At 57.5% G+C, this 23,267-nt stretch overlaps 5 protein-coding genes across 5 annotated transcripts; 3 read left to right on the top strand and 2 right to left on the bottom strand.

Annotated features, from left to right (window-relative positions):
- Window positions 1-431: 431 nt before the first annotated feature.
- On the top strand, window positions 432-2,397 carry SPBR_06891 (amidase; the record flags this gene model as incomplete). The annotated part of the gene is made up of 4 exons (XM_040765147.1): window positions 432-713; window positions 808-1,975; window positions 2,061-2,195; window positions 2,273-2,397. The coding sequence occupies 4 exons, from the start codon at window positions 432-434 to the stop codon at window positions 2,395-2,397; spliced, it is 1,710 nt and encodes a 569-aa protein (XP_040617668.1).
- Window positions 2,398-2,548: 151 nt separating this feature from the next.
- SPBR_06691 (uncharacterized protein) lies at window positions 2,549-4,960 on the bottom strand (the record flags this gene model as incomplete). The annotated part of the gene is made up of 2 exons (XM_040764947.1): window positions 2,549-3,637; window positions 3,698-4,960. The coding sequence occupies 2 exons, from the start codon at window positions 4,958-4,960 to the stop codon at window positions 2,549-2,551; spliced, it is 2,352 nt and encodes a 783-aa protein (XP_040617667.1).
- A 1,200-nt stretch (window positions 4,961-6,160) lies between these two features.
- SPBR_07603 (U3 small nucleolar RNA-associated protein 23) lies at window positions 6,161-7,147 on the top strand (the record flags this gene model as incomplete). Its single annotated transcript, XM_040765857.1, has 2 exons — window positions 6,161-6,248; window positions 6,309-7,147. The coding sequence occupies 2 exons, from the start codon at window positions 6,161-6,163 to the stop codon at window positions 7,145-7,147; spliced, it is 927 nt and encodes a 308-aa protein (XP_040617666.1).
- Window positions 7,148-8,786: 1,639 nt separating this feature from the next.
- On the top strand, window positions 8,787-13,361 carry SPBR_06360 (serine/threonineeeee-protein kinase-like protein; the record flags this gene model as incomplete). Its single annotated transcript, XM_040764617.1, has 3 exons — window positions 8,787-8,820; window positions 8,904-9,925; window positions 10,047-13,361. The coding sequence occupies 3 exons, from the start codon at window positions 8,787-8,789 to the stop codon at window positions 13,359-13,361; spliced, it is 4,371 nt and encodes a 1,456-aa protein (XP_040617665.1).
- Window positions 13,362-14,320: 959 nt separating this feature from the next.
- SPBR_06353 (uncharacterized protein) lies at window positions 14,321-18,964 on the bottom strand (the record flags this gene model as incomplete). The annotated part of the gene is made up of 4 exons (XM_040764610.1): window positions 14,321-15,907; window positions 16,154-18,190; window positions 18,219-18,436; window positions 18,532-18,964. 4 exons carry the CDS (start codon window positions 18,962-18,964, stop codon window positions 14,321-14,323), a joined length of 4,275 nt encoding a protein of 1,424 aa, XP_040617664.1.
- Window positions 18,965-23,267: the final 4,303 nt, after the last annotated feature.

The following is a 23,267-nucleotide window of genomic DNA, read 5'->3' as shown; positions in this document are numbered from 1 at the left end:
GTCAGTGTCACCGTCTCCTCCGCGGAGCCCCTCTTTCCAAGCTCTTGCCAAGCTTGTTTATCCAGCTCTTATCTCGGAAGCCGATTTACATCCCATAAGCGCCGAATCCCAGAAAATATGGACATGGAGGATCCCGCGACTGAATCGACGCCGGCCACACCCGCCATGAACACGTTGATAACGACTACCATGAGCGCACCGACTACGACCACCACCGCGGCGACTGCAGGAACGCTCCCCTCGTCGTCCACGTCGTCCTTGGCCTCAACCTTGGCCTCGCCATCCAGCCCCGCGACAACCGCCAAGGATATAAAACAACGTTCCTCGTCTTCGAACGGAGTGCTTCCACCTCAGTTCCTCACGCAACACTCGTCCTTCTTCACATCCACTTCAAACTGCTTTCTCTCCTGCTTCCTTTACTGTGACTCAACATGGGATCGATTGCACCTAGCTGGCAAGACAAGGCCGCTGCCAAGCGGCAAGCTGTCCTGGACCTGATCCCCGTCGCCTGGCGCCTGCCCCAGCCGCTGCCCGCGCCGAAGGACCAGAAGGACGTCACCGGTGCCTACGTTCAGCAGTTCCTCTCGCCGCGCGAGGTTGAGTTGACCGAGGCCGACGTCACCCAGATTGTGTCCAACACCACCTCGGGCACCTGGACGGCCACCGAGGTCGTCACGGCCTTTTGCCACCGCGCCGCCATTGCCCATCAGCTGGTATATCCTCCCCTCTCCTTTCCCCCCTCTCTCTCTGTCTCTCCGTGCTTACACTGGCCACTCCTTACGTCAACCCTTCTAACCCAATGTCCAGACCAGCTGCCTTCATGAAATCTTCTTCAGCCAGGCCATTGCCGAGGCCAAGCTGCTCGACGCCAAGTTTGCCGCCTCCGGCGGCGTAGCCTCGGGCCCGCTGCACGGTGTGCCCGTCAGCTTCAAGGACCAGTTCCACGTCCGCGGCGTAGAGACAACCATGGGCTACGTCGGGTGGATTGGAACATTTGAGGGCAAGAAGGGCACCGGGAAGGAAAAGGTCGTCGAGAGCGAGCTGGTGCGCGAGATCCGTGCGCTGGGTGGCGTGCCCTTTTGCAAGACCAGCCTGCCGCACACCGTCATGAGCGGCGTGACCTGGAACCACATTGTCGGCTTCACGCGCAACCCCAACAACCGACTGATGAGCTGCGGCGGCAGCTCGGGCGGCGAGGCCGCGCTCGTGGCCATGAAGGGCAGCCCCGTGGGGTTTGGCACGGACATTGGCGGCAGCATCCGCATCCCCTCGGCGTTTAATGGTCTGTACGGCATCCGCCCCTCGTTTGGCCGCCTGCCGTATGTGGGCGCCGCCAACAGCATGCCCGGCCAAAACTCCGTTCCGTCCGTCTGTGGCCCGCTGGCCGGCAGCGCCGCCACGCTCAAGCTCGTGCTCAAGTCGGTGCTGGCCCAGCAGCCCTGGCACTACGACCCGGCCGTCGTCGAGCTGCCGTGGCGCGACAGCCTGGCCGCGGCGTTGCCGGCGACGGCCGCCGAGCTGGGCCAGGTCCTCACGTTCGGCCTGTGGGAGGGCGACGACCAAGTGGCCCCGACGCCACCCGTCAAGCGGGCGTTTGCGACCGTGAAAGCGCTCATCGAGACGCTGGGTCACCAGACGATCGAGTGGACACCGCCGTCGCACACGCGGGCGACGGAGCTGGCAATGCAAGCGTTCATTGCGGACGGCGGCACCGACATTCACCACCACATAGGGCTCTCGGGCGAGCCTCTGCAGTGGCGGGTGGCGGAGCTGTACGGCACGGCGCCAAAGGCGCCCACGACGGCGGACCAGCTGTTTGACGGCAACTTGGAGCTGTTCCAGTACCGGCGCGACTACATGGACTACTGGAACAGCACGGCGGCGCTGACCAAGTCGGGTCGGCCGGTGGATGCGATCCTGGCGCCGGTGGCGCCCGGCGCGGCCGTTGAGCTGGACAACAAGAATTTCCACGTTGGTGAGTTGGGAAAGACTTTTCCTTGGTTTTTCCTATTTCGATTCCATCTCGTTCAGACAGTTAAGAATGACTAACCCTGCAGTAGGATACACGCCCTGGGTGAACACGCTCGACTACACAGCGGCCGTGTTCCCTGTGACGAGGGTCGATCCGGCGATTGATGTTGTGGAAAAGGACTACACGCCGCTCAACGACTTGGACAAGGCCATCCATGAAGAGTGTACGATCTGACCACCGATTCCTCCAAAGACTGATTAATCAAACGCCCCCATCCCGAACCAGAGCACGCACTAACAGGCATAGACAACCCACAGGTCCAGGAGAACACGCCCGTTGGGCTTCAACTCGTCGGTCGGCGTTTCCAGGAGGAGAAGATTCTCGCTCTTGTCGAAATGCTCTCGGCAGCCTTGGCTCAGTCGTAGATGTGACACACAAAAAGGGTATGTCGATGCCATATGAAAGGTATTGTAGTGTGTATAAGAATATTATTTGCTACGTTCTTTCTCGTCACCTCCACCGTTGGGGTATATATTGTTATCCTCCTGTCCTCCTGTCCTCCGATCCGAGTCCGCCTCACACAAGAAGCAGCCGTGTGCCCAAATCGTTCATCGCCGTGACCCAGTCCACCGTCTCCTCCGTCCGATTGGCCTGCACCGCGCGCAGTTGCCAGCACCGCTCAATGATGGCCAGCGTCCACTGGGTCAGCACCAGCGGGTGGTGGCCCTTTTTCGGCACTGGACACAGCGCGCGGATGCGTGGATATTCGGACTCGAGAGCGAGGCAGCCCGCGACGCAGTAGGGCCACGAGGGGATGTTGTTGTCGCAGTTGGCCCGCATAAACTCGAGGGCCTCGATGGTCTGGAGCACGGCGCGGCGGATCTCGGGCAGGTTCGGGTAAAAGCCGGACACGACAACGTGTAGAAACAAGAGGGTGGCATGGAGGAAGGCCGATGTGACCATGTAGGACCGTTCGTCGCGCGTCAGCCGCGTCGGCCGACGCGCGCCGTCCGAGGCCTCGGACGGCGATGCCAGCGACGAACTGGCCGCCTCGGCAGACAACGCCAGGATGGCGGCCGCCGTCCCCGACGCGGCCATGTGCGCCAGTCCCTGGCTGATGCGTGCCTCGAGCACGTCGGCGCGGCGGGTCAGCTCGCGCAGGCTGAGCGTGCCGGCGCTGCGCTCGCGCTGCTTCCAGGCCTTGAGCACGGCCACGTCCAGCATCGTCGTCAAGACCCAGTCCTCGAGGCCGAACATGTCGCGGATCTTGGACTGGTTGTTGTGGAAAATGGCATGCGTGCGCTGAATCGACTCGAAGGACCGAGGCGTCAGCTCGTGCCCGACGGCCGACGCGACAAAGCCGTATGTGTACTGCGTCAGGAAGAACTTGAACGCCGACAGCTCGCCGTCCGACAGGAACTCGACAGGGAAGAACGACTCGATGGAGCGGTCGTTGTTGTGGGCCGCGCTGCTGCTGCTGCTGCTGCTGATGCCGCCGCCACTGTTGTCGGACGGCGTCGACATGGTCATGGACATGGACATGGGCGAGTCAGAGGCGATGCTGCTGCCATTGACCATGGTCAAGTCAACGGACGACAGCAACGCGGCCGCCGCGTCCAGATGCATGACCCAGTCGTTGACTTCGCCGTGCCGTGGGATCCAGAGCTGGGACGGGTCAGCGGGGAGCACAACAATGTAGTTCATTTTTCTAGGGCAAAAACATACCTCAAATAAAATCAAGTGCATCACGCACGCCAGAGCCTCGACGGCCACGGCCATGCGGCTGGCGCCGGTCTGCTGGGACAGCTGCGCAAGATGGTTGCGCAGGTCGACGACGATTTCAATGTGCTGCATCTCCAGGTCGTGGTTCGTGCGCTCGGGAATGTCGCTGAGCGGGCCCAGCACAAACTGCGCCTGGTCGCACGCGCTGATGCAGATGGCCGCTGCACACAACGGCTTCGTGCGCAGAAACAGGCTCAGCAGCCAGCCGCGGCCCTTGTCGCCGGCCGAATAGGTGAAGAACGGACACAGCCGTGGGAAGACGTGGTCAAAGTAGTACATGAGATGCGACAGCTCCTTTTCGCTGTAGGGGAAGTCGGAGCTGGAGCGGCCGCTCGGGCGGGGCGGCGGAGGCGGAGGTGGAGGTGGAGGTGGTGACCGTGATCGGGGCCGCTGGTATGGCAGTGTTTTGGTGGGCTCGAGGATGGCAGGCAATGGTGTGTCCTCGTACTGGCGGAGACCGCAGAGATGTTGCGGCGGCAGCGGTTGGTGCTGCGGATGCGAGGTATAAGATGACGGATGGGCTGTGTAGGACATGTGAGGCTCCATAGGCCCCGGGTGATTGTGGGTGTTGTGTGCATAGGCATGAAGACCATGACGGTCGGGATTGTTGTGATTGTCGTGATGGTCGTGAGGGGCATGGGGGACATGCTGGTAGTCGCGTTGGGTGTCATTATTAGGCGGCGATTGGTCGTCCAGCTGCATATCGTGTTGGCCATCCGGCTGATGCAGCTGATGCAGGTGATGTTGATGTTGACGTTGGTGTTGATCTTGATATGCATCATGATCGAAATCGTGACGTTGACCTTCTTGGGGATGATGAGGCTGCTGCTGCTGCTGCTGCTGGTCTCGACTACTGCCGCCGCTGAGTGTCGTCGTCGTCAACGTCGCCGGGCTGTCGCTGCCCTCGCTCATTATGCCTCCGGGCGAAGCTGTCGACGTCGACGCAGTCATGGCCGGCATGGCCTCGTGGCCCGCGCTGCGCATGGCGCGTGCCCGTCGCCGCTGGCTGTAGCTCTCCTTGGCGCGCTGCTTCATGGTGCGCAGCATCTCCTTCTCCTCGTCGCCGCCGTCCATCCAGGCCGGCTTCGCGCCGTAGCCGTAGCATGTGATGGACCGCATCGCGCAGGCATCGCACGAGGGCTGGCCGTCATCGCACTTTTTCTTGCGCGCGCGGCAAGTCCAGCAGCCTGTTGTCTTTCGCGGCATGGCGTGTGGGCGTGTGTGTCTGTGTGTGTGTGTGTGAGTCTGTGTATGTGCAACGTGCGTGCGTGCGTTCGTCGCCGTTGTCGTCGTCGTCGATATCCCGAGAAGTCCAATAATCTCAAAAAGCCCAACAAAATGGTTAGACAATACTACTCATCGCGAGAAGGAGGCAGGAGGTGCCGATTGGGAAGGCGACGCCCAGTTGGATTTGTAAACTGCAAGTGTAACCTCGCATGCCCCAAAAGGGAACCTGGAAACGTCTCGACGCTGAGGGCGGAAAGAGCCTGCCTAGCAGAACTTGGGAGCCAAGACAAGCTTTCTGAGGGGAAGGTGCAAGGGGGGCTGTGTGTGGCCAGCGATAAGGAAAACGAACGTCCAAAGTAAGTCTCCTTTACGGCTTTGGAAAGAGCGACCAGACCTATGCCACCTCAGCACCCACTAATTAGAGTATTAAACTCAAAGAGGCTCTTGACCCCCCCCCTCCAAAAAAGCCGGCTTTCAAGGCAGATTCTAGCGTACAATCGGCGCTTCCTTGCGGCACGTCACAAGCCTGGCCCCTGCCCGAACTGGAATAGGTTCTTGTCCAAGGAAAGAACGACCAACGGCCGGCGAGTAATCGTTCTCAGCTTCACCTCGAGTGCCGGTCGTCACTTCCCGCCAATTCCAAGGAAATGGCTTTTGTACGAGAGTGCCACAGTGAGGCAGGAGCGTTGCACGGCAGTCGTAAGAGACGTCCGAAATTGGCACAAAAGCCCGCAAGGCGGATTCGGGGTTATTACTGTACCTTATTCTGTATTTTGAGTGGCGTTCCACCTTTTCCCTTTGTAATTTTTATTTTCGGGGTACTCCGTCCTAGGAGGTGAGATTTTGGTCACATTTACTTGGCTTGTGGCCTCTAGGCCAGGCCATCATCTGCCCGTCTGAGAGAAGCCGACAACCAAGACAGATCCTCGCCTGTTTTAGCGCCTCAGCCGCCTGTTGCAACATTTGGCGAGCCCACTTCCCGTTTTGTTTCGCTGTATTGGCTCAAGATGGGAAATGTGGGTCCCAGCAGAAGGACAATGCGCCGATAAGAGATTTTTCTCTTATCGCAGAAAACCGTCCTCGAGTCGCACGCTGTCGAATGCCTCGCTAGATTCTCTCTGTCACGACCTTTACTGCGCGACCGCCCTCCCTCAATCCCCAACACCATACACGACCGAGATGCGTGCGAAACGGTCAAAGCAGTACAAGAAGCTGGTCCAGCAATACCAGCTGCACCATGGCTTCCGCGAGCCCTACCAGGTGCTGGGTAAGTCGAGCGATTGAGCCGTCTCCTCCCACGACGTGACGTGCTAACTAGCATTTGCAGTCGACGGCGACCTCGTACGCGATGCCGAACGATTCACAATGGACCTCCAGGCCGGGCTCGAGCGAACACTGCACGGCAAGGTCAAAATCATGATCACACAGTGCTGCATCCGCCACCTCTACAGCATGCCCAAAGAGCCTGGTATTAACCGCGCCATCGATCTCGCCAAGACGTTTGAGCGCCGCCGCTGCGGCCACCGCCCGGACGACTTTGAAGAGGCGCTCTCGGCACTCGAGTGCTTGACGCACGTCGTCGACAAGGACGGCCGCGGCGAGAACAAGCACCGCTACGTCGTCGCCACGCAGGACCAGAGCGTCCGCCGCTACATGCGCACGGTCTCGGGCGTGCCGCTCATCTACATCAACCGCAGCGTCATGATCATGGAGCCCATGTCGGAGGTGACGGCCCAGGTGGGTGCCAGCGCCGAGCGCGCCAAGTTCCGCAGCGAGCTGCGCAAGTCGGCCGGCGCGAAGCGGAAGCGGGATGATGCGGGCGACGAGGAGGACAACAAAGATGGTGACAGCGACGACGGCGACGAGCACGACGACGACAAGGATGCCAACAGTGACAAACTACAAAAGGATGCACAGGCTCCTGTCGAGGAGAAGAAGAAAAAGAAAAAGGCATTTGGCGTCAAGGGACCCAACCCTCTGTCGGTGAAGAAGAAGAAGGAGAAGAAGACGGCAGCCCCCGGCGCAGGCGCAGGAGCGGCGGCCGCCAAACCCAAGACCACAGACGACGGCGCCCCGAAGAAGAAGCGGATACGGAAGCACAAGGCACAGCCAGCCAGCGACGGCAGCGCGCCTGCAGCAGCGGCAGAGGCGGCCAGCGACGAGTAGGCCTAACGTCTTGGCAGTTTAGGCTCTTGTAATAGTATACTTGCATTAGAATTTGATACCAGCGGACATCCCATTTATGTGCCAAGCTCCAAAAGCTCCAACTCTGTCCAAGAATAAAACAACGTAAATGTGCAAGTCCATCTACGTCGGGCGCTGGATATGTGGTCACGGGCGACGTTGTGGGTATCACGGGACAGAAGGTGACTGAAAGCCTTCGTAATCAAAAGGCGACGTCGTCCAAAAGGCGTCCCGAAGGCGTCGTAAAGGTGTGCCTGCACGTCGCGTGCACACCACCGGAAGCACATGGAAGCTTCCGCGGGAAATACGATCGCTACGAGACGCTGTAAGTAAAGGCAGGCAATGAGGCCACCACCCTCTGGAACCAATACATTGGGCGCATGCACCTCAAATAGGCAGCCACACGGGATGAGATCTACTGAGGTCGTTCTCTCGACTCATATTTAAACCATGAATTGTCCGTCAACTGCCCTGTCCACCTGCATCCGTCACGGGTAATAAGACAACAACACAACCGTCAAGCCCACTGCGGCTGATCTCCCAGGAACAGGAAGACTTGGATTAAGCACCAGTGGACGGACGGTACTAAGATACAGCGCTACGGGACATGAAATAGCACACGTCTACGCCGATATCCCCCTAAAACCGTCGCTAGCTTGGCAGCCGCTAGGCTCCTCAGAAACAGTTTTGGTGCGTCGGCAGCCAGTCGTTGGGCCCAGTTCTGCGCTTTCCTTGCTGACCGCAAGATCGCGACCCGAGGAAACTGCAACCCACCCACGCTCTCACCACGACACCACTCTTTCCCTGTGCCTTGTTACTCCTGTCGCTCCGTACCTTCCGTGTGCACCTTGCAGCACGCGCCGTGCAACGTGAGCCTGTCAAGTGCTCCTTCTGTTTTGATTAAATTTTCAAAGTCCACGACGTACAAACTCCCACCGTTCTTTCCTCTTGAAGCTGTTGGTTGGCGGTTGCCCCGCTGTATGCTGCACTGCAATTGCCTGTCCAACGGCCCTGACGTACGTTGTAGTTTTTGCCCACCTGCGCTCCTTCCTCCAAACAGAGGGGCCCAGGCCCCTGTCCCCGGCCGTCCTTTGCCCTTTCCTCGCTCGAGCCAATGTGCCTCGACAGCCACTCATCTTCACCGAAACGACCATATCCTCGACATTCCTGGATTTCGAGGCCAGTCCTGGCTTTCTTCACTCTCCACGACAAATCCTCCCTCTCCTCGTTATTTTCGCCCCGTCTCCCGACCGAACGTCAAAACGTCGGCCTGACCCGAGCTCTGTCAGACGCCGCCTGGTCCTAGCTTTCCAACATCCCAAAACTGCATTTGTCATTTTGGGAGAGCAAACAACGAGATCGACGGCAGCACAGGCCGGACAACACGCACGGCCGCAAAGACCGCGACGATCGTGGCAACGGAAGACCCCGCAGCTCCTCGTCTGTCTTGTATGGGCAAGGCTATAGCCGGTCGCCGGGGCCGCCTGGGTTGCCGCAGCTGCTAGCCGGGCACAAGAACCCGACCATCACAAGCCTCTTCGGCTCCGAGTCCCTCTACCAAGCACCTACTGCTCCACCAACGATTCCCGGGAGCCTGCCGTGCGGGCAGGCTGCAGACCAAATGGACGGCGAAATGTCCCAGCCAACGCAGCCAGGTAGACTCGGCTCTCCGTCTCCTCTAGGGCTAACTGCTTTCGCCATGTCTAGAATGTTTAATAGAGTACTAACCTTGCAATAGCCACGCAGAATGTCATCGACCCACGCCGGGTAGGCAAGCAGAACTCGGGCTTCACCGACGAGGACATTGCCGACATCGTGTGCCTCCTGTTCCCCTACTCGATCAACGCCCGCAACGAAGCCGCCCGCCTTGCCCGCGAGGGCTCTCCTTTCGTTATCGGCCGTGAAGAGGCCCAGAACGTCGACGTCGACTACGCCTACGAAGACTATGCCGGCAACTTTGGCCTGTCGCCCGCCGGCCCCGGCTACGGCCCCGCCTTCGTCCTGAGACTGTCCGCCAAGGTCAAGGACCCCGTGCAGGGCTTCACCTTTGGCCGCAACCCCAACCGGTGTGATGTCTGCTTCAACAACGACTCCCTGCGACGTCTCAGCAACATCCACTTCCGCATATACATCAACGAGCACGGCGTGCTCATGCTGCAAGACCAGTCCACCAACGGCACCGCCGTCGACGACGTGCTGCTCAAGAACCGCCGCCCCGGCATGTCTAACAAACGCACCCTTAACAGCGGTACCAAGGTCTCCATCCTGCTCCAGAACGACGCCCACGACCTCGAGTTCCTTGTCCGCGTGCCCCGCCGTGAGGGCCAGTACGAGAGTGCCTACCAGCGGAACCTGCACGCCTACCTTGAGCGCCTCGCCATGCTCGCGGACGGCGACGAAAGCATTGGTACGACGCATCCACCACCACAGCCGCAACGACACCAAATCATTGGCGCTGGACCGGCCGGCATTGTTAACCTATTTCCAGCTCCTCCCCAGACAGGACCCGCCCGCCGGCCCCCACCACGCTTCGAGCCCGCGTCCACCGAGAGCTTGCCGCGTGAATGGAACGGCTCCAGCAGCTACAACCGTGTCGGCCAGATCGGCAAGGGCGCCTTCGCCACCGTCCACAAGGTGACCTCCAAGTTCGACGGCAAGCCGTACGCCGCCAAGGAGCTCGACAAGCGCCGCTTCGTCAAGAATGGTGTCCTCGACCAGAAGGTGGAAAATGAGATGAAGATTATGCAAAAGATCCAACATGTATGTGCCCCTTCCTTTGTCCTCTTCTGTCCTCCTTTGCTCCCACGTTGCATGTTTTGTTCTTTTCTTTGTATTCGTATTCGCTGTATTCCTTGTTTTGTTGCACGACCTAACTGCATAGCCTAATGTTGTTCGTTATATCGAGCATTTTGATTTTGACGACCGGCTCTTTATCATCATCATGGAGTACGTGCCCATGGGCGATCTCGGCAGTCTTATCACGAACCGCGGCGCTCTCCCAGAGGCCGCCGTCCGAGAAATGGCCACACAGCTCATTGACGCCTTGGACTACCTGCACCGCAAAAACATCACCCACCGCGATGTGAAGCCCGATAATATTCTGATTGACTCGCTTGCGCCATTCAACGTCAAGCTCACCGATTTTGGACTGTCCAAAATGGTCGACAACGAGCAGACCTTTTTGCAGACCTTTTGTGGCACGCTCCTCTACTGTGCGCCCGAGGTCTACGGCGAGTTTACCGAGTTCGACGAGAACGGCATCCGGACCAACCGTCCGCGTAAGAAGACCCGGGCGCCGGGTCAACGGTACGACCACGCCGTCGACATTTGGTCTCTTGGCGGTGTGCTCTTCTACTGCCTCACGGGCCGCCCACCATTCCCAGTCAAGCAGGGCACAACCTACATAGAACTGCTGGCATGGATCATGACCCGACCCATTGACGTAGAACCTCTTCATGCCGTCAACGCCTCGCCGGCCTGTATCCATTTCCTCTCCATTATGCTTCGGAACCGGCCCGAAAACCGCGCCACCATTGAAGCTCTACAACGGCACCCATGGTTGACCGGGATCGACGACGCGTCGGCCGAGGCGCTTGAACAGAGCGCATCGCAGCTCAGTCTCAACGATGGTCACGGCGCTGATCCGTTGCCCGACACGCGTCTGGACGCGGTGGGCGAACTGAGCGACGACGAGATCCTCGACGATGACGACTATGTCGGGGGCGAAAGCCAGGTCCATGACATTCTCGACGGCATGGATGGTGTAATCGGCTCACAAGATGACGGTCGTCAGGTAGGCGATGCGACTACTATCCGTGGCCTGCTGAACCTGGGCACACAGCAGCAGCAGCAGCAGCAGCAACAGCAGCGCCTTTTTGGCGAAGTCAACGTTAGCGCCATTGGCAGTTCTGGCGTCATCCCCGAAGACCGCCTGAACCTGCCACTGTCGGACCTGGGAGGCTCGATCCAGCAGCCACGGGGCTACTCCCCCGATTCGGCGAACAGCTCCGACCTGGATAATACTTTCTTAACACAGCGGGCCCGCCAGCGACAGCAGGTGCCGCCACTTCAACCCGGAGATCAATGGTCCCAGCCGAGATCAGCGACCCATGGCGGTTCGGGTGGTGGTGGCGCAGGTGGTGGCGCAGGTGGTGGTACAGGCGGTGGTACCGGCGGTGCTTCGAATGGAAGTGCCCATGTCCCCGCAGCCCTCTCTCAGTCGAACCATTTCCAGACGAGCCACTCTGTGGACGAGCTGAACAACTTGACCTTTGACGTGGCCTCGCAAAGTCTGGGCGGTGCCGAGTCCATCCTCGGCAACTTGAACATGAAGTCACTCGCCGCATCCAACTTCAAGCACTCCAACACCGATTTTACGAGCAGCAAGCGTAAGCCGGCACCCGACACCAGCGATGAATTTGAGAGCAGCGCCGCGCGCCCCACGGACAAACAGGACAAACAGGACAAACAGGACAAGCCCACCATCAAGCGGCTCAAGTCGGACATCCATATGGAATCCGCATTTGCGTCGGACCTGAACCTAGTCGCCACGGGCACAAACACGGGCGCCACCAGCGAGCAAGCCTCTGTCCAATCGGACGATGACGACAACGATGTCATCACAGCCGAAGACGCTGCCGTCTATGCCGCTGTGAAGCCGATCAGCTATCCCAAGGGCGGCCGCCAAATCGACATGCCCGTGTCCAAGTCTGTCTACTGGGCTCACAACGACAAGTCCAGCTGGCACTTGCAGTACCCCGAAATGACCCAGTTGCAGTTCAATGCCTTTGAAGATGCCGCCGAGGCGCGTGGTGAGGAGTTTCGGCCCGGCCCGGGCCCACTTTGGAACTTGGCCATGAAGCACTTCCCACCTTCGGTCTCTTCGGCTGCCGGCCGTCGATCCGAGTCCGGGTCGGAGCCGCGGTCGCGCTCCCGTTCCACGTCGCACATCTCTGACACGGCCGTTTCCAGTGGCATCGATATCGACGATGACGCCACCATCGACCAAAAGGAGAACATTATGCCATCGAGCAGCCCAGCCACGGCTGCCGCCCTCCAGCAAGTCATTACGCCGCCCCACGAGCCCTCCGCATCACCTCAACTCTACCTGCAACCGCATCTGCAACTGCATCTGCAACCGACGCCACAAGCTCAAATTATTGTGCCTGTTGTGACCAAGCAAATCCCGCCCGTAGCACGACTCACATCCACGGCCGCATCTTTCGTCTCCAACATCTCCGTACCCATCACGGAATCGATCACCACCTGGGGCCGCCATCCAGACAACACACAGGTGTTTCTGCCAGTGAATGAATTGAAGGTGCCCAAGTATGCCTTTAAGATACTACTCTGGCGGAGTGACGCCAACGGCGGTGCCGGGTCCGAACCGTGGACGGACTTGCGGCCATGGGAACGGCGGGACGATGCGGGCGAGGTGGCGCTGGACGCGACCGGCGAGATTGCCAGTCGATACCACTTTTACATCTCCACCAAGGCCCGCCAGGGCATCATGGTCAATGGCACCCTCATCAACTCGTCTGACCCACGCAACATGCGAAGCGCATCGCGAAACTGGACCCGTCTATACGATGGCGACTTTGTCATCGTCTGGTACAACATGGTCGATCCGAACACTGCCTCTGCCGCCAAACCACTGCGCACAGAGCTGCTCTTCCGCTGCAACTGGGGCGGCTCTGCCAAACCGCGTGCGTCTCTTGTACCCGCGTCCCTAGCGGCCGTCAGTCTTGTGGACGAGCCCACCAGCCAGCGCCTCGATAAAGCCTGCTCGCGCGCCGAGCAGTATGTGGCCCACCGCGAGCAGCACCGACGCCGTCTTGTGGAAGCCGATCGTGATATGGCTGAACGTGTGGCGCGTATCGACCAGGAGCGCCTCCGGTCGGTCGAGTTTGAGCAGCGGCGTGCCGAAATTCTGGCTGCTTGGGGAAGCATTGGTGGTAGCGGCGGCGGTGGAAGTGGCTTGCAAATCCGCGTGCAACGGCCCCGCCTCGCCGCATCGCCCGTCAGCGCACCGACGGTGCTCGTGTCGACATCGAGTAACGTGACGAACAACACCACCAACGGCAGCGATGGTGACCGGTCCAGTAGCAGCAAGTACATCAGTGGCAGCAGCAGCGTTACGCCCACACCGTCGGCCACCGCGTCCCAGACGCCCAGAGGACGACTGGTCAGGCAGTAGTCAGTTACAGTCGTTTGACCTCACGTTTTGAAGTTATCTGAAGATACGGTTTGTTGGTGTGTTGTTTTCTTGTTTGTTCTTCTTTGCAAAGAATACAAAAATTGGTCGGCACATGGTCAGCGTCTCAAAGAAGGATGGGAAAGTAGGATTTCGGCCAGGGGTGGATAGCAAAGGTCTTTTTTTGGTTGCATTTATTGTGTTTTTGTTGGTTTCGTGTTGGTTTCTTTGGCTGTTGCATTCATAAGCCGAGCATTTTCCAGTCGAGAGCGTTTGGCGACATTTGAACATGTTTATCTTCCTATTTAGTTGTTCTATGTAGTAAAAGGGTTCTTTTACGTTTGCAGTGCACATGTTTGGATTAATATCGTATTTTAGTATTATTAAAAAACATTACACGGGTAGTTTTGTATTCATTTTTAAAAAAAATCTGCTCTCAGTTTTTTTTCTTTTTTGACAAAAACGAAATCGAAATCACCTGGCAAAAGGTTACAGGATCAAAAAACTCCATCACTTGCATTGTGCATAATCATATAAATAAATACTTTTTGGAGGGTATGATAAAAAGCATAGCATTGCCACCGTAGTAACTCACTCTATGTATGCAATTCTATCATGCGACAGACTGAAAAAAAAAAAAAAGGAAAACAAGGAAAGTAAGATAAACGAACAAAGTCGCCTGGAAATAATCATAAGAATATGCAGGTCAGTTTTTTGCATGAAAAGAATCAGTCGTCCATCCCTGTGACGAGCGGCAATGGACAAAACCCACAGGACATAAAAAACAAGCTGTGCCCTGAATACCTAAAGTTGGCTAAACCATGGATGACAAAAGAAAACCAAATGCAGAGTACATGTGTAGAGGAACTAGACGCCAAAGATAAATAAAAAAGATGAGAGTAAATGGCAAGTGGAGGGTCGTTGCGAGACAGTTCCCTCTAAAAAGTTTCTTGCCCGGCTTGTTACGGACCGGGTGTTCTGGACCGCGGCGTACCGACAAACCCGGCCGGGCTCTGCGCGTTCTGGCCCTGCGCGTGTTGGCTTTGCGAAAAGTAGCCCTGTTGCTGCCGAGGATGCTGCTGGATCTGCGGCGAGGTCATTGGCCAGCCGCCCGGTATGCTGCCTTGGGAATACCCTTGCTGGGGCACATAGGTGTTGGTTTGGGCGGTGGCCATTTGCTGCGGTGACAACCGGCGTTGCGGCGGGCCGTGACCCGGCGGAAGCTGGTAGCCGCCGTATCCACTGGTAGCGCCTTGAGGGCTAGGCGTGCCGTACATTTGGGCGTACTGCTGCTGTTGTTGTTGCTGCTGTTGCTGCTGCTGCTGCTGCTGGAGCTGCTGCTGGAGGTAGTACTGTTGGTGCGCCACCTGCTGCTGCTGGAACTGCAGCTGCTGGCGTTGGTTGATTGCGTATTGCACGGCCTGGGAGCTGACACCCTCCTTCATCTGCTGCTTTTCGCGCTCGCGAGCGGCAATGGCGCCGACAAGTCCAGGACCACCAGCAGGCTGCTGGCTGTTGCGGGAGTTGCCTACGACATTGATCAGAGGTGCGCCTGTCATGCGGGCCAGATGTTCTTGTTCACGGGCCGACAAGTGGGCTCCGACATCCATGGAGCTGTCGCGTGCATGGCTGCCAAGAGCCGTCATGGCGCCTTGTGAGCTGGGTCGCTGCTGCTGCTGGTACGGGGGGTTCGGTACGGCGCTGGTAAGCATGTCGAAGCTGGAGGTCCGTCGCATGGCCGGTGGCGGCGTATTCTTCCGCAAGTTGAGTAGCGAGTTGTTTGACGGGTTTCTCTGGTGTAGCGGATAAGGGGGGGTCGAGCTTTGGGCGGCCTGGGCGCGCTGAAGCACAAACTGCTCCGGGGTCATAGAACTAGCACGTCCATCACCATTGGCATTAGCAGTCGTGCCAACCATGGTGCTGCCGGGCTGCCAGGCAACACTGCGGCGGCGGAGAGTGTCATCCGATTCCTGGCGATAATGGCTGGTTTCGGAGGGACGCGACTTGTGGCCCTGGGCCTGCCCCGGGCTCTTGCGGAGTTTGGCTGGACCGGACATAGCTGCATTCGTTCCGGGAGAGTGTGAAAATGAATTCGACGGCTGGTTCGTCGAGTTACCGGCACCCAGCGGAGTCGGTGTCTTGTTGCGCGGGATGTTGGCAGAGGCATAATTGTAGGTGGGACCAAAGTTGACTTCGGGGATATCGAGGGCTTCGTGGGGGGGCGGTGGTGGTGGAGCGGCCTCGCCGACTGTGCGCAGGACGCCGGCACGGGGGCGATCCACGGATTCCCGTGTCCGCACAGACTCGTGGGTACTGGCATAGTCAGGCGTGGTCGTCGACGACGCGTCGTCGTAGCGGCTGCTGGCTTCACTGCGCTTGGTATCTTGGCGGACGACCTCCTGCCGAGTGGGCGACTCGTTGGCGTTGGTGGAGATGTTGTCGGCGAGCTGGACCTTGGCAAGAGCTGCTTCATCGATATAGTAATCCTGCAGGCTTCCTGCGCTTGAAATGGCCGACTGCGGCTCGGAAGCTGCCGACGCCTTATACCTCTGCACGGTGTCAGCTTTCGAAGGAACGGGTTTCCTTATGATAGAGGGGGACGTTTTAATCGGCGATAACGCAGGAGCCCCAGGAATGGAAGCTCGACCGGCATTCGGCGGAGGCGTCCGCAGCCGCTCGGGTTGTGGCCCGGAGGAAGAGGCAGTAGCCTCTTGAGATGCTTGGGATACTTGGGGTTGGGAGGGAAGGGAGTTTGGAGAGGGGATGGGAGGGTTAGGACCTTGAGCTAGAAGCACCTGGCGGCCAGATTCGGCGCCGTGCATGTGAGTTGGCAAGTGGTCAGCGTGCGGGGGCACTTGAGGCTGAGGACCACCAATCGGCTTGGAACCCGAACCTGCGGGTTGGGAAAGGGGTTCATTTGTGCCATCAAATGCTGGAGCAAGGATGTTCTGTGCTTGGTTGAGAGGGGACTTCGAATAGGAGGTCGGGTGTGGTGCATTGCTGGAAGGAACCAGGCCTTGACCCCATTGGCCTTGTGAATAGTTGGGGCTGGGCTGGCCTAATGACGGGCCGGATACGGAGGTCGGCAGCTTGGTGCCAGACTGGCCACCGACGGCCCGGCTCGTACCGCTGCCCTGGCTGACGGGCCTGTGCTCTTGGTTGTCGGGCATGGGCCAGGACTCGTTGGATACGGCACTCGCCTTGACGATGTGCGCTAGGGTGGAGCTAGACAGACGACTGTTGGCTCTGCGCAGCTCGGCCGAGTGGAAGGGCGTAGCTGCCGGACGAGACGAGGGCAGGTGTTGCGCGGCCGGCGGTGTGAACACAGGCTCGGGGGTCTGGAGGTTCCGCTGCATGTCGCCGAGGTCGCGCGGAGGCGTCACGTTACGAGACGAGGAGACATCGTCCTCGGAGCTAACACGCTCCGGGGTCGTGGCCAGTTCATTGACGTAGCCACGGGCGTGTGGTGTGGGTGAGGCGCCGGACGGGTAGTAGCCGCCAGCACCGCCAGCACCGCCAGCACCACCGGGCCCGCCGCTGGTGATGGTCGGGTCATAGAACGCTGCCGGCTGACCGCTATACGGGCGTTGGCTGTTGTCCGGTGCACCCCCGCCCATGTCCGAGTTGTTGCGCGCATGGGCAATAGTCGCTGCCTGCGCCATGGACGAGGGGATTCGCTGGCGCTCTGAAGCGGGAGGTGCGGAATCGGTGCGGTTGCTCGAGCTCTGTGCAAACGCGGCCGTCCGGCCCGGCCGTAGAGAGTCGCCTTCGTCGGCAAAGTTAACTCGGGCGCGCGGGGCCGGGGCGCCGCGCTCGTCCAGCACACCGGCGCTGTTGCTCATGGGAATGGCAGCGGCACCAGGTCCGAAGCTGAGGCGCTTGCTGCTACGGTTCGATGTGCGCTCGCTCTCAAAGCCACTACTGGCGCTCTCGTCCATGGCAGCCAGGCGCCTAGCGGTCAGGTCCTTGAGGCGTTTGCGCCACTCCCGCTCGGTCCAGGCACCACTGCCGTCGGTCAAAACGAGGGTAGAAACGTCCATAATCTCCAAGTAGCCGTAGCGGCGGTGCTTAGGCATGGCAAACATGAGGGATCGAGAGTCCAGAGTACTGGCCACGAGGCGCTGTGGGCGACCGTACAAGCAAAAGGTATCCCAGATGGGGAAGAGAGCGCGCAGCAGCATTTCGAAGCCACTAACCATGGGCCGCACCTCGGGCATCATGAACACAAAGCCTTCCGTCGTTGAGACCGGATCCGAGTGAATGGTGATGGTGCCTTCAAGCTTAATGAGGGAGGAGGCGTCGATGAGGGCCTTGGATTGCGGGTAGATTGCATAGGCAGAGTAGGCGTTAGAGACGGTGGCAATGGGCTTGGCCTTCTTCTGCTTCTTGCCCTCGACGCGTTTGTCGTAGAACTTGATGTCGCCCTTGAGTTGCGGCGCGTGCGAGCGATCGTAGACGGAGCGTTTTTTCATTTCCTTTTGCAGCTTCAGGACCTCCTTCTCGTCCGGGGGCGAGATGACGCACCAGCACCGGCGCCATGGGACACCGGCTCCGAAGCGCACACGTACCCACTCTTCAGTGGTGACTTTGGAACGGCTCATGATCAGGTTGATGTTGTTGAGCAACTTGCCCTTGCCAGCGATAAGGGCACCGGTGTAGGCCTCCTGCAGAGTCGAGTGTTCGAACATGGCGAGGCGGATGCCCGAGGTCCATTGGATCATGGAGTGGTGGGAGTTGAAGTGGAAGAGGTAGCGGTTGCGGCCGGCTGTAGAGACGCTGAGAACATGTTGCAGGGGCTGCTCGTTTGGCGATCGTGTCGGGAGGGAGTCGATCTGGACAAAACGGTTAGTTTAACGTTACAACTCGCGTCACCTGCGTCACCGTCGTAGCCGAGTAGCGGCTGATGGGTGTATGACGCACCACTTTGATTGCGGCGTCTGTCAAATTAATGAATTTGGGTAACACCTCGCCGTCTTCGCCTGCCGTGTCAAGTTCGGCGGCGTCCCATAGAGACAGCACGGTGCCGACGAGTTGAGCGAAGCATTCGGTCCAGTTTCTATCCGGGTTCGGGCGGCCCTCTAAAGAAGCAGGTGTTAGTTGGTACTCGAAACACAGTGTTTATACGTTTTTCTGTTCTTTTTCTTTTTCTTTTTCTTAGGAGAGGTTGTCGTACGAGAGTTCTGGTCGTCCAACTTGAGAAAATAGCCCTCCTGGTATAGCTTGTTGGCATGGCTATTGAGGAGCGTGAAGACGGGCTGCAGCTCGGGGATTGTGTCGTTGGTATCCATGACGTGCGGCTGATAGGTCTGAATCATAGACAAGGGTCGCGATGAGCTCCGTTGACGGCCGGGGCCTGGCGTAAATTGTGAGTCGTTGCCTAGTGCGCCAAGGCCATCCTCTCCGCCGCGGGTCGGAGACGTGGGTAATGTGACGTCGGGGAACGGCTCTGTTGGTGCGGCGGATTGGTTCTGAGGTGGTGTCTGTGTCTGCTCGGGCTTTCGCGTGTTGAAGGCGTTGCTAATGTTCGTAAAGGTGTCGACGTTGTTTGTTGTGGGAGGCGATGGTGTCCGAGAGTCTCTGTTGCCGCCTCCAGACAGCTGGGACATAAACGAGAGAACTGGTCGAGAGAGTTAATATGGGGACGAGGGAAAATGGGAAAGAGTTGTGATGAGACGTTGAAAAAGAGGAAACGGGGCGAAACGAAAGAAAGCGAAACAGAAAGGTTGACAGAAATAAGGGATGCGAAGGAAGGAAATGCGGTTGTAAAAAGGGTCTCAGACAAAGAGTGACGAATTTGGGGCTACGAGGCACCAAGCAAGCGGGAAGAGAGTACTGGAGGGTGTCCAAGTGAGCCGAGAAATGAGAAAAGCCACGGAAGTCCCTTAAGGCCATAAAGGAACAAGTGATGCATTCGAGAACGAACCAAAGGTCACCCCGCAAAAGCCAGAAATAGAGCGAGCAACACAATGACGGCCTGCAAGGCAATGGTTGGCTGAACCGGTTTGAAAAGTGGCTTGTTCGAGCAGGTAAAATGGTTGGAGAATGGCCGAACATAGGCGACGCGTATGATTTTAGGCATTTCTTTCTCTCTTTTTCTCATTTTCTCTTTCTCCTTTTGGGCTTGGGCTTTTGTTCATTCGTCTCTTCGTGCAGCAGTCTAACGTTATGGCCACATACGCACAGCGCATCAAATTGGTCTTTCCGTGGAGAGGCGATGATGCAACCAGTGGATCGACCATGGGACATCTAGCTCGGCGATCTAGACGGCTCCAACCCGATTTGGACAATTTTGGGAGTCTCTGGGTGCCTCTGCATGTGCCTGGGCACACTTGGAGGGCATTTTGGCGGGACAAGGGCAGTTAGACTGGAAGAGGGGCCAATGAAAGCCAAGGCAGGACAATGTGACAGCGCCACGGCGGCGGACGACAAAAACCCCAAGTTGACAACTTTGCCAAAAGCTGGAAATATGGAATGAGGACGTGGAAGAGAGAGGAGGGCTGTGGGAAGGATTGAAACTGTACGGAGGGCTAGGAAGAGGCAAAACAGGTGGCGGAATGGGCAGCATAAAGGCGACAGAGTAATATGCTGCGCCGAAAACCATAGCAATAACCACCATAACGCAAATAGCAGGACACGAGAAATGCATAGCATAGTGAAAACACGTACCGCGATTCCGGCCCATCTTGGCCTTTAGGACCTGGAAGGGTCTTTCGCAATGACCCGGCGTGGGTGTGTCGTGGTTCTTGGTCCAGTCAAAGTAGTGTGGCTGGTCGAGAATTGTCTTATTTATGCGACCGCTGGGCACGCAGGCCGTCAGACGTGTGACGTGGGAAGACCGATAGGGCAGGAGGAGGGAACAAGGCCGTCTTGTTTGCTTCCCTAGGATTTTGGTTTTATCTAGCTCTGCGTCGCTACTGCTGGATCGATCAATCGGTCGTGGCGAAAGCTGAGACGTGCGGCAGGGGTTCGGTGAGGTCGTTAAGACGAGGGGCTAGCGGCGAGATTCTCGAAAAAAGCTGAAACGTCGTGAGAAGAGGGAATCGAAAAGAAGAAAAGAGGAAGAAAATACAAAACAGAGGGCTCAAACAAGATTAAACAAAAAAAAGAGGCGGGAAGACGATATGGGCAAATTGTGTCCGAATAAACTACCTGCCAAAGCTACCAGACCGCCTGCAGCAAAGCGACGCAATGCGGTTGAGGTGTGGAAAGGTGGCAAGGGTTTTTGTTCTGAATCGGGCTGGGAGAAGAAGCTAACGAAAGAGGCTTTCCTCTTCTCGCCTCTAGTGACGACAAGCTCTCCAATGCTCCAATGCTCCAATGCACGCCGATAGAAGGGGGAAGCAGCAACAATGCGACAGGACACACCGGAAGGCCAGGAAAAAGGGTGTCGAGGAGATGCGAGGGTAAAACGAAGCCAGGTTGAAAAGAGAATAAAGAACGAAAGGAAAGGATATGAAAAGGTGATGTACAGGAGCGAAAACGAGAGCAAGAAAGGAACGGTAGGGAAAACGGCAAGGTACAGCGGAATGGCTGACGTAGTCGACGAGCAAAAAGACTGGGTGTCTGACGCGCGCGTAAGTAGAGATACGTACCTGTTATGGAGTACGCGGTACGTACATGGTACAATTGTACCCTTTTTTTGTGTCTTGTGGAAAAACCGGACGTGAGGCAGTGACAGGTGGAACAACGGGCGAGGAAGAGCACGACCTCCTTGCTTTATTTTGTCGCGGGAGTTGTTTGTTGGTCGTTTCGAGCAAAGATTCTTTTTGTGTTTGTTGGCATCGGGGGAAAAGGGGGAGGGGGAAAGAAGAAATGGGCCAGGTGGGCGGCAATGGCTGAATAGATTACTTTGGAGGCAGAGGTCTTCACAATGCAAAAGGGGCGTGAGGAAAGAGAGGCTGTTCGTGCTTTCCTTCTTTGTTAGTTTTGTTTGAGGCTGATGCGAAAAAAGGAAGGAATAGAAAAACATGCTCGTTCGCAGCTGCCGTGGTTGTGTGTGTCTTGTTCTCGTCTGTCTGAAGCAGGGTTTGGAAGGCTGGGCAGGCTGGGCAAACAAACTCGGGTTTCGGGGAAGGAAGCTGTGCCGACTTTGATTGAACCGGGAAGGCGCAACACAGGAAACACAGAAAACACAGAAAACACAAATGCACTGCGCTCATACGTAAACAGAGCCGACAATGCGGGCGGCGCATTCGTCGGCGATACCGCCTCTTTAGCTCTTACTGTGCTCCGTACAAAGTCTTGGAAATTTGCATTTCGTGAAGGGTGAACGACTGTGCTGCGCAATACTCACAAAACGATCGTCGCCAAATACAAGAGCGGCAGCTGGCCAGGGCCGATCGTCGTTGTTTAACGCAAAGGAGCTGTCGTAAAGCTTTTTGCGGCCCCTATTGTTCCGTTTCCTTTGTCAGAACCGGGTGCAAATCGCACTTGGGGGCGTCACAGGCTTTGTCAATAACGCAAAGTGGCCCTCGCGTTGTCATGAGGTCGAGGAGATGAATAAGGGGAGAGCCCGGGCGGGAAGCAACCGTAGGAGAGAGAGGGAGGCCACAGAGATAACAAAGGAAATTGGCGGAGGAAAGAGGGACGGGCTGACAAGGGCCGACGCACCGAGTGGAATGCGCAGCGTGGAAAGCGCGGAAGGAGACGGAGAAATGCGACCAAATAGGCGAGTGCCAGAGGACAAGGCAGCTTGTAACTTGTGAACTGGTGACGAGACCGGTGACGACTAGACGAAATTAACGCGTACGTCAAAAGCCAAAAGAAGGGACGAGGCACAGACGGGGGGAAAGTGGCAACCAGCTTGGTTTTATTCAGGAGCTCCGTGCCGTCCGTGTACGAGTCTTGCCCACGACTCCCGTATGCACTTCCGTGTTGTGATGGAATCGTCTCTTCCCTTGCTTTCCCGGGGGGAAGAAACTGGCGCGCCGGGTTAGGGGGCAAAACGCCAAGCGGATGGATCGGATAGCTCGTTATTTGTTCGGTGAAGTGCAGTACAAATCTTCATAGTGTTTGGAGTTGCCAGAGTGTCTGATGGTGTCTGATTCGGGGTGCGTTTGTTTGGCTTGGCATTCGTGTCGTCGTCTTCTTCTTCGGTTCAGCGAGGGGCCAAACGACTGTAACACGCAATACGAGGCCAAACCGCTACATAACTTACTGTGCGTTTCGTCGTTTCGTATCTCTCAAGGCCATTGCACATTGCCCTCTGGACGTCGATGATGCCAACCGTCTGTCTGAGTCTGTCTCGTCCCGTCTCTAATCACACGTGCATGGTAATTACTAGAGACCTTTTCTCCTAGTATTTTTGTACAAGGTTGGGAAGCTGGCACTAATTTGGCAAGCGTGGCAGTCGTGACGCAAACCACTGATTCCTGGGTACGACTTTACGCAGTGGTTGGGCGGAAGCGGGCATTACTTTTTAGCGCCGCGTGGGATAGATAATCACTAACTGTTGGCTGGCTCTGGGCTGGTGATGAAAATGGCAAAAGAGATCTCGAATTAGCGTCTGCTGAAGAAGCGCTATGAAGAGAGCAGAATTGGGTCCTGTTATTCTATGATGTCGATCCGGTGCAGGCCGTGGCCGCCAGCGACGTAATAATACACGGTATGCTGAGCTCTGTGGCCGCCTAGCAAGAATGTGGCCAAGATCGGCATTGATGGATTTGACGGGCTTCGGTGAGTTTCTGGGTGGCCATCCACACTGAAAAGACAGGACCCGGCACTGGTCGATCGCGAGGCAAGCGAGTTCAGCTGTCTATTTTATTTTTAGAGGCAGAGCCGAGAACGCGGTGACAGTTGGACGCAAAAGACGCCGATCTCATAGGGCTATCCAAAGGTGACATTAATGCTCTCTACGGAGTATGCCGCACTTACGGGGCAATTCATACGCGAAAAGACAATATGCCGCAG

The sequence above is a fragment of the Sporothrix brasiliensis genome, assembly GCF_000820605.1.
Source record: "Sporothrix brasiliensis 5110 chromosome Unknown Cont20, whole genome shotgun sequence".
In the NCBI taxonomy this organism is placed as follows: Eukaryota; Fungi; Ascomycota; class Sordariomycetes; order Ophiostomatales; family Ophiostomataceae; genus Sporothrix; species Sporothrix brasiliensis.
This window is presented reverse-complemented; position numbering and strand designations above follow the sequence as displayed.